General features: G+C 38.7%; 1 protein-coding gene across 1 annotated transcript; it reads left to right on the top strand.

Moving 5' to 3' along the window:
• The first annotated feature begins 6,409 nt into the window (after nucleotides 1-6,409).
• On the top strand, nucleotides 6,410-9,958 carry LOC107768626 (putative inactive receptor kinase At1g48480). The gene is made up of 2 exons (XM_016587748.2): nucleotides 6,410-7,935; nucleotides 9,036-9,958. Exons 1-2 carry the CDS (start codon nucleotides 6,522-6,524, stop codon nucleotides 9,626-9,628), a joined length of 2,007 nt encoding a protein of 668 aa, XP_016443234.1. The 5' UTR covers nucleotides 6,410-6,521; the 3' UTR covers nucleotides 9,629-9,958.
• The last annotated feature ends 652 nt before the right edge of the window (nucleotides 9,959-10,610 follow it).

The raw sequence follows: 10,610 nt of genomic DNA, 5'->3' as shown, positions 1-10,610 counted from the left end.
AATTGGCCTAGACCTACTTCAGTTACAGAGATCCGGAGTTTCCTGGGTTTAGCAGGTTATTATCGTCAGTTCGTGGAAGGGTTTTCATCTATAGCAAGCCCATTGACCAGACTAACCCAGAAGGGTGTCCCATTCAGATGGTCAGATGAATTTGAGTTGAGCTTTCAGAAACTCAAGACCGCTTTGACTACGGCGCCAGTGTTGGTATTACCCATAGGTTCAGGATCGTATACGGTATATTGTGACGCATCTCACATTGGGCTTGGTGCAGTATTAATGCAAGATGGCAAGGTAATTGCATATGTGTCGCGGCAGTTGAAAGTTCACGAGAAGAATTATCTTGTTCATGACTTAGAATTGGCAGCCTTTGTTCATGCGCTGAAGATTTGGAGGCATTACCTCTACGGTGTCTCGTGTGAGGTATTTACTGATCATCACAGCCTTCAGTATCTGTTCAAACAAAAAGATCTTAATTTGAGGTAGAGAAGATGGTTAGAGTTGTTGAAAGACTATGATATCACCATTTTGTATCACCCCGGAAAGGCCAATGTGGTGGCTGATGCCTTGAGTAGAAAGGCTGTGAGTATGGGCAGTCTTGCGTATATTCCGGTTGGTGAGAAACCATTAGCTACAGATGTTCAGACTTTGGCTAATCAGTTCGTGAGGTTAGATGTTTCAGAAACCAGCCGGGTTCTAGCTTGCACAGTCGCTCGGTCTTCTTTATATGAGCGCATCAGAGAGAGGCAGTATGATGATCCTCATTTACTTGTCCTTAAGGACACGGTGTGGCACGGTGATGCCAAACAGGTTGCTGTGGGGGAAGATGGGGTTCTGTGAATGCAGGGTCGTATTTGTGTGCCTAATATGGATGGACTTTGTGAATTAATTCTTGAAGAAGCACACAGTTCCAGGTATTCTATTCATCCAGGTACCGCCAAAATGTATCAAGATTTGCGGCAACATTATTGGTGGAGGAGAATGAAAAAGGATATAGTTGCATATGTAGCTCGGTGTATGAATTGTCAGCAAGTTAAGTACGAGCATCAAAGACCTGGTGGTTTGCTTCAGAAGTCAGAAATTCATGAGTGAAAGTGGGAGCGTATCACTATGGATTTTGTTGTTGGGCTCCCACAAATTCAGAGAAAATTGGATGCAGTTTGGGTCATTGTGGACAGGTTGACCAAGTCAACACATTTCATTCCAGTGGCAGTTACCTATTATTCAGAGAGGTTAGCTGAAATTTACATTCGTGAGATTGTCCGCCTTCACGGTATGCCCGTGTCTATTATTTCAGATCGAGGTACGCAGTTTACCTCACATTTCTGGAGGGTTGTACAGCGTGAGTTAGGCACGATGGTGGAGTTTAGTACATCATTTCATCCATAAACAGATGGACAGTCAGAGCGCACTATTCAAATATTGGAAGATATGCTCCGCACTTGTGTTATAGACTTTGGAGGTTCTTGGGATCATTTCTTGCCACTTGCGAAATTTGCTTATAATAATAGCTACCAGTTGAGCATTCAGATGGCTCCATATGAGGCATTATACGGAAGGCGATGTCGATCGCCAGTTGGTTGGTTTGAACCGGGAGAGGCTCGGTTGTTGGGTACCGATTTGGTACATGATGCCTTGGATAAGGTCAAGATTATTTAGGATCGACTTCGCACAGCTCAGTCTAGGCAAAAGAGTTATGTCGACCGAAAAGTTCGTGATATTGCATTCATGGTTGGAGAAAGAATATTGCTCCGGGTTTCACCTATGAAAGGTGTAATGAGGTTCGGAAAGAAGGGCAAGTTGAGCCCTAGGTATATCGGACCCTTTGAAATTCTTGAAAGGGTGGGTGAAGTAGCCTACATGCTTGCATTACCACCTAGTTTATCAGCGGTTCATCCGGTATTCCATGTGTCTATGCTCCAGAAATATCATGGTGATCCGTCCCATGTGTTAGATTTCAGCTCAGTCCAATTGGACAAAGATTTGACTTACGAGGAGGAGCCGGTGGCTATTCTAGCCCGACAGGTCCGACAACTAAGGTCAAAGAGTTATCCTTCAGTTCGGGTGCAATGGAGAGGTCAGCCGGTAGAGGCATCTACCTGGGAGTCCGAGTCGGACATGCGGAGTAAATATCCACACTTATTCACCAGCTCAGGTATTTTTGTTTCTAACTCCGTTCGAGGACGAACGTTTGTTTTAAAGGTGGAGAATGTGATGACCCAAAATGTCATCTTTAAATTTAATAAGTAATTCAGTATTCAAAGATCTTGAAAAGCACCATTTATCATTCCTCGACTTGCGTGCGCAGTCCGTACAATTTTTTGAAAAGTTTTTATGTGAAAAATGAATTTAAAATGTGAATTAGAGTTTTAAAACTCAACTAAGTTGACTTTGGTCAATATTTTGAGCAAACAGACCCAGATCAGTATTTTAACAATTCCGGTAGGTCCGTATCGTGATTTGGGACTTGGGCGTATGCTCGAAATCGAATTTTGAGGTCCCTAGCCCGAGATATGGAATTTTGATGAAAAATTAAAAGCTTGAAAGCTTAATAATTTTTAAGAAATTACTCATGTTGGATTTATTGACCTCGGGTCCGTATTTTGGTTCTGGAGCCCGGTATAGGTCCACTATAATATTTATGACTTGTCTGCCAAATTTGGTGAGAATCGGAGTTGATTTGACGTGATTCGGACGCCCGGTTATAAAAATATAAGTTTTAAAGTTTTCTTGAAAATTTCCTTTGATTGGGTGTCCGATTCGTAGTTCTAGGTGTTATTTTGGCGATTTGATTACGCGAGCAAGTTCGTATGATGTTTTAGAACTTATGTGCATGTTTGGTTTGGAGTCTCGAGGGCTCGGGTGAGTTTCGGATAGGCTACGGGATGATTTGGAACTTAAGAAATCTGGTTTTCTGCAGACTTCAGGCTTCTGGTGTGTTCTTCTTCGCGTTCGCGAAGGTACTCTCGCAAACGCGAAGAGCAAATAGGGGCTCACACGTTTTGTGCTTCGCGTTCGCGATATAGTGACCGCGTTCGCGAAGGCTTGAGGTTCAAAGCTTTGCCTTCGCGATAGAAGCTTCGCGTTCGCGAAGGGAAAGAGACTGGCCAGGAAAAATTAGCCTTCGCATTCGCGAAGGCCAAGCCAGGCATGCACCGCATTGGCGAGGTAGCCCTCGCGTTCGCAAATAGTAAAATTTGACAGCACATAATTGTGCTTCGCGAACGCGAGTCACTGACCGCGTTCGCGAAGGGTAAAAATCCCAAAAACAGTACTTAAGTTTTGGAAATGGGGTTTCAACCCATTTTCAACTCTTTCCCATTTTTGAGCGCGGGTAAGGCGATTTTTGGGCGATTTTCACGGGAAAATATTGGGGTAAGTGTTCCTTATTCTATATTTATTATATTTCACGATTTCATACTCATTTTTATCATGAATCCGTAAAATTTTGGAAGAAAAATCAGATTTTTATAAAATTTTTCAAAAACGAAAAATTAAGATTTGAAGGTCCATTTGATATCGGAATTGGACAAATTTTATATGGTTGAACTCGTATCGGAACGGGTATTCGGATTTCGTGAGTTTTTCCGGGATTTGAGATGTGGGTCCCACTGCCGAATATTTTAATGAATTTCGAATTTTTATCCGAAAGTTTTTTAAATTCATAAGAAATTAATTCCTATGATTAGTATTGAATATATTGAATTGTTTGTGAATTAAACACAAGCAAAATCTGCAGTAACATCTCAAGGGAATGTTACTAATGGAACATGTAGGAATAATAGGTAAAGAGAAAAAGAGTTGAGATGTGCGAAAAAAGATCACTCCTAACTAACCAGTCAAGTGAAAGGAGCCCGCTTACCCACTCCCCTTTCCCTCCATTGCTAGGAGCCTCGCCCTCTTGACTTGATATGTCAAGAAGACTATATGAAGGAGCATCCACTGCGCTTACTAGTGGGTATGATTAAAGTCAAGAGCGGGTCTCTCAGAAAAAAGAACCTTATCTGTATCTGTCTCTCTTACTCGAACTAGCCACCCCTGTCATGTCCTTTCCTTGCGTTGACGAAGATTTTGACTTTGTTGGCCCAAAACAGTAGCATGGTCTTCTATTTATCGAGTAATTCTCCACCCGCGGTCATCAGCTCCGCGGGACTTCTAAATTTGTTTGCTCCCGTCAGTGTGTCTAGAGTGCTAAAAGAAATAGATATAGTTCAAAAGAAGGTGGTGAGATAGATTCGAAGCTTTCAGAGGCAAATTTAAAAGGAAAAGCTGTGGTTGAATAATTGATTTGGAATTTTCAAAGCGAGGTAAGTGTCGGGGTTAACTTTGACTTGAGAGAATACAACCCTTAAATTATTTGTTATGTGAAATGCATGTGAACGACATATAGGCGAGGTGACGAGTGTCTATACGTCGTCAAATTGATTGTTTGCCTACTTACTTGAAAATCATAATTATTTTAAATCATGAATTAATTATTATAATAATTGTTTCTCTCCTATTCTTTGTCAAACATTAATCCTTGAATTCTTGCATTAATTATTTCATGTTATTTGAATTATGTGTCTTAATTATTATTTGACATTTAGCATATTAAATATTAAACTGTCTATTTTCTCCCTGATTTTTATAATAATTTGTTATTTTTCATTGTTCGTTTCATAATTAAATCATAATTACTGTATGCTTGTTGTCTTATAGATTTATATTAATTGTTGCAATTATGGGAAAAATTTCTTCTATAAGAATTGGTAAATGAATATGTTGGAGGAGCGGGTTGCATGCCGCAACAGAATTGATTGAAATGGATATATATTGGAGGATCGGGTTGCACGCCGCAACAGAATTGATTGAAATGGATATATATTAGAAGATCGGGTTGCACGCCGCAACAAACTTATTAAAAAGTCCATACTGGAGGATCGGGTTGCACGCCGCAACAGACTTATTATAAAAAGTCAATATTGGGGGATCGGATTGCACGCCGCAACAGACTTATTTAAAAGTCTATATATATACTTGAATGAAATAAATACATGACAGACTTGATTCAAAGGAATATATTGTGAGAGCGGGTTGCACGCTGCAACAGAATTGGTTGAAATAATAATGGATTATGACTGCTGAGTTGGCTTCAATTATTATAAATGAGTTATCTGATTTATTTCTATTATTTGTTGTTGTTATTAATATTGCGTACAGGTTAATGTAAGTGAACCGCCTTAGCCTCGTCACTATTTCGTCGAGGTTAGGCTCAGCACTTACCAGTACATGGGGTCGGTTGTACTGATACTACATTCTACACTTCTTGTGCAGATTTTGGAGTTGGTCCCAGCGGCGTACCATAGACTTGCTCGGATTTCAGCTACCACAGGAGACTTGAGGTATAACTGCATGGCGTTTGCAGTTCTGAAGTCCCCATCTATTTTACTTTAGATGTGTGTTTATTTCCATATAGCTATATTTTATTCCGAACTTTTTTTGTATTTATTCTAGAAGTTCGTGCACTTGTGACACCAATTCTGGGATGGTATTTGGACTCGTCATTTTTATGGATTATTCCACCATATTTCAAACTTTGCTTCCGCATTTGTTTTTTGATTATTAATAATTTCCTTAGCAAAATTTTCTGGGTCACTACACATATGTCAACATCTGGTCAACATTTTCAACTGAATTTCGAAACCTTGGAACTAGGTGTTCCAAATCATTCAAAAATCTCACCGGACCCGAACCAATTACCCCCGACAAGTCACATAACAAATGTAAAGCATAAATTGAGCAGTAAATGAAAAAACGGAATTATAATACTCAAAACGACCGATCGGATCGTTACAGTCCGGACTCTGGATGCAGCCACTTTAGGAGTCCCCATTGACGAGTATTTATCAAAAGGGGCTAAAGGAAAAATTGGAAAGAAACGAGGAGTGGTTATATCGTAAATTCTCTTAATCCCTTTTTTGGAGAGACAGAATGGTACCCTTCTGCAATCCATGTGAGAACGTACTTTTGTTAGCTCATTGACAATGGCTTTTGATCAACCAATAAAAGAAGAGAAAAAAGAGAATTACTCAACAGAAAAGATGGGAAAAAAATCTTTGTAATTGCTAATTAATGGAAGAGAGAAGGGTTTCTTGAAGTTCTAATTTAACCAAGAAAATGACTAAGAAAAATGTGGTTATTCACTAATCACGCCACCGTGTATTCTCTTTTTCTGAGTAACAATGTCACCGTTATTTGATATTTAATGTTGATTTATAGATTCATTTTCTGCTCTAGAAGATGGTATATTAGCTGTTATCTCTCGTTTGTTATGTTTAGTCCTAAACTGAAATGGATGGAGTAAAACAACAAAAAGAAAAGGGGAAAAACAAAACCACACTAGAAAAAGCAAAAGAAAGTCTGAGAAAAAGCGGCAGACTGACCCTCGAGCAGAGACAGTACACTCCGCTTTGTCTTTTTGAATTTAATCATGAAATCCATCAACTGGTAGTTGACCATAATCACTAGCTGATTTAACAGCTATGGTTTTTTCTTTCTTTCTTAATTTACACTCTCTTTTTCTTGTACTACAACTACATAATTTTTCATCACTCTCCTACAAAATGCTGCCTAATTATTCTACCTTAGTTCTACAGCCAAAGCTGAAAATGCTACTACTAATCCTCCTCATTCATGCTCTCATCTTCTCCTCAACATCCTCGGACCTGACCACCGACCGCGCCGCCCTTTTAGCCTTTCGTTCGGCCGTAGGTGGCCGTACATTCCTCTGGAACATTTCCAACACCACCTCCCCATGCAACTGGGCTGGTGTACAATGCGAAAACAACCGTGTTACCGTTCTCCGGCTACCGGCCTCCGCTCTCTCCGGTAAACTTCCGGTGAACATCATCTCCAACCTCACGAGCCTCCGTACACTCAGCCTTCGTCTCAACAACCTTTCGGGTCCTCTCCCTTATGACCTTTCCAAAAATGTTGAGCTTCGTAACCTTTATCTTCAGGGTAACTTTTTTACCAGCCCAGTTTCTTTTCTCTTTGGGCTTCGCTCTTTAGTTCGGTTAAATCTTGCTCATAACAACTTTTCTGGTGAAATACCATCCGGGTTTAACAATTTGACCCGATTGAGAACACTTCTTCTTGAAAGGAATCATTTTTCTGGGTCTCTACCTGATCTAAAGTTTACCAATCTAGAACAGTTTAATGTGTCTTTTAATAAATTAAATGGGTCTGTTCCGAGAAGTTTGGAGTCAATGCCTGTGGATGCTTTTCTTGGGAATTCACTATGTGGAAAGCCACTTGGTATTTGTCCAGGAGGTGGGGCCCAGCCTGCTATAGCTACTGCTGGAATTGAAATTGGGAATTCAACTAAGAAAAATAAGTTGTCCAGTGGAGCTGTTGCTGGGGTTGTAATTGGTTCTGTTGTGGGGTTTCTTGTTTTGTTGTTAATTTTGTTTGTATTATGTAGGACTACAAGTGATAAAAAAAGGTCTTTTGAGACTTCAGTAATTAAGCAAACAGAAACAGAAGTTTCAGTGGAGAAGCAAATTGTGGAATCAGAGAATGGAGGTGGAAATAATGGGTATTCTGTGGCAGCAGCATTGAGTACTAGTGAAAATGGGGCTAAAAAACTTGTGTTTTTTGGAGATTATTATAAAGCATTTGATTTGGAGGATTTGTTGAAAGCATCTGCTGAGGTTCTTGGGAAAGGAACATTTGGAACAGCTTATAAGGCAGTTTTGGAGATAGGTACAATTGTTGCTGTTAAGAGATTGAAAGATGTGGCTATATCTGAAAAGGAGTTCAGGGATAAAATTGAAACAGTTGGAGCAATGAATCATGAGAATTTGGTGCCTCTTAGGGCATATTATTACAGTGGAGAGGAGAAACTTCTTGTGTATGATTATATGCCAATGGGGAGCTTGTCTGCATTTCTTCATGGTAAGTTAGAGTTACAATTCACTAATGCCAAAATCTGGTGCTTTTACTTCATTTCCATTAATTTTTGAAGATACACTATGTTCTTAATTCCAGCTTTTGATATTTTGTTGGAGCCATGCTACTTACCAGAGTTCAATCTCTATTCTTCTGCCTTCATCGGTACTCCCTCCGGTCCAAAATAATTGTTGTTCTAGGCTCGGGCACATTGATTAAGAAAGTTACTTGCTCCTAGAAATTTAGAGGGGTTTTTGACTAAAATACCCTTAATAAGTAATCATTTTATCTTTTTATTTTGGTCCAAAATAAATGTTCATTTACATAATCAAGAAGGAATTAATTTTATTTTTTTAAAATTTGCCCTTCTTTACATATTCCATTCCAATATGTCAAGCTAACAATTAATTAAGGTTAATTTAGTGAATACATTTTTTTTTTCCTAGAAGTTCGTTTTTTTTTAATGAGTGTGTCAAAGGTAAAATGTTACTAGTTAGTTTGACATGTTGCATACTGTGTTACCTGCAGTGTTTGTACTGGGGCCCTCAACTCAATGAAAATGTGATCCTAGAATTAAGCATTCTTTATTATCATTTCCCTCACTCTTCATCACGTAAAGCATGCTTCTAATATAAGGAAGTATGTTAAATCTAAAGTTGTTTGTAATTAAAAGCTATAAGTAGTACTTATTTGATTTAGTTGATGTCATTATAGCCAAAGGACCTTTTGTCATTTTGTAGGTCACCTGTCCATATACAGGGGAAAGTTGCAGAAGCACAATATAATCTTTCACTTAACCCTACAAAAATAGGGTCTACAATTATATGTTCTTTTTACTATCTAGAGCAGGAGTAGAATTTTGAATACTGGAGACTAGTTTTCTGCCATGTGAATCTTGTATGAACTTGTAGATTTTTTGCCTCTGGAACACTTGAAACTTGTTAAAGTGAGCTTAGAAGCTGAAATGAGCTGTTTGCTTACTGTAACCTTCTTTACAACAACAATAACAACAAACACAGTGTAAGTGTAATGTGTACGCAAAGAGAGGTTTTTTTTAATGTACTGTAACCTTCTTTCTATTCACTATAATTTCTTTAATTTGCTAGGAAGCAAGGGGACAGGCAGAACGCCGTTGAATTGGGAAATCAGGTCGAGTATAGCCCTGGGAATTGCTCATGGCATAGATTACCTACACTCCCAAGGTCCTAATGTATCCCACGCGAATATTAAATCATGTAATGTTCTTCTCACCAAATCATACGAAGCACGAGTCTCAGATTTTGGCCTAGCTAACTTAGTTGGACCGCCATCGTCCCCTACTCGAGTAGCAGGATATCGTGCTCCAGAAGTAACTGATTCTCGTAAGGTTTCCCAAAAAGCAGATGTCTATAGCTTTGGAGTATTACTATTAGAGCTTCTTACTGGAAAGGCACCTACTATGAATGAAGAAGGTGTTGATTTACCAAGGTGGGTTGAATCTGTAGTTCGCGAGGAATGGCCTTCTGAAGTATTCGATATAGAACTCCTCAGATACCATACTGCTGAAGAAGAGATGGTTCAACTATTGCAGCTAGCAATAGATTGTACTGCTCAATATCCTGATAATCGGCCTTCAATGTCCGAGGTTTCTAAGGGGATTGAAGAACTTCGACGTTCAACCTTGCATGAACACTCTGATCTTGTCAATGCAACAGATTAAATTGGTCATTAGTCTTGAGAAGTGCAGTAACTAAACTAAAATCAGATACAGAGGCCAACTTTTAAGCATATCGAGTTTGTTGTTTGTTGCCTGAAATGAATTTAAATGGAGAAACATGGTCAGTGAGTTCATATATCCAACCCAAATTTGTTTGTTCTTTTTTAGGGAGGTCTTACTTCATTTTGAATTAACAGATTATGGCCCCTTTTGTCAAAGTCCCTATTGTAGTTGAGCCTTTCATCTTCATTTTCATTTTGGGGGGGCCAATATCTGTACTATTTATTCGTGTTGGGTAGATAATGTTTTCTTTAATATTAGTACTTCAGCTTTTACTTTTGCCTTTTCTTTTTCTAATTGTCAGTGACAGTTATCTGAATATAAGAGGCATGCGTGCATGTGACTCTGGATATGCTGAAGCCAGCAGGAAGATTACAGTGATGTAGAGTTGTTTTCAGCTACAAAGTGGGACATGTGAAGTTTTCACAATTTTCCGATTACAGTGAGAAAAATTCAGTTCTATCACTTCTTGGAAGATAGACCAAACCATTGCAAACATTTTGAAACATGTCAAAATCTCGTCTTCCTTGGATCTTGGCACAACTGATTTTAACAGCTTAGAAATAAGCTTAATATAATAATGGTGAAATCATATAGTTATTTAATGTCATAAAAGGAAACGGTGTTGCATCTTACACAAAATGGGACAAACCAATTATTAGAATAGTAACCTACACTTTGTAGTACAATTTGATAAAATTTATATCATCCAAAAAAGAAATATGGCATCCTCAACAAAACCACATTATGGTACCAACTCTTTGTAGCAATATCATTTATGATCCTTGTTAAATGATTTTAGCTGTGTTAGGACACCTTTTTTTCTTTTCAAATCTTTTTATTTTACACTGTCAAAGGCAAAATAGTCGTTCTATTAGACCTTTGACTAATCTCTTCTCAGAAATTAGCCAACACCAAGAGAGCA

The sequence above is a fragment of the Nicotiana tabacum genome, chromosome 22 (genome assembly GCF_000715075.1).
Source record: "Nicotiana tabacum cultivar K326 chromosome 22, ASM71507v2, whole genome shotgun sequence".
In the NCBI taxonomy this organism is placed as follows: Eukaryota; Viridiplantae; Streptophyta; class Magnoliopsida; order Solanales; family Solanaceae; genus Nicotiana; species Nicotiana tabacum.
This window is presented reverse-complemented; position numbering and strand designations above follow the sequence as displayed.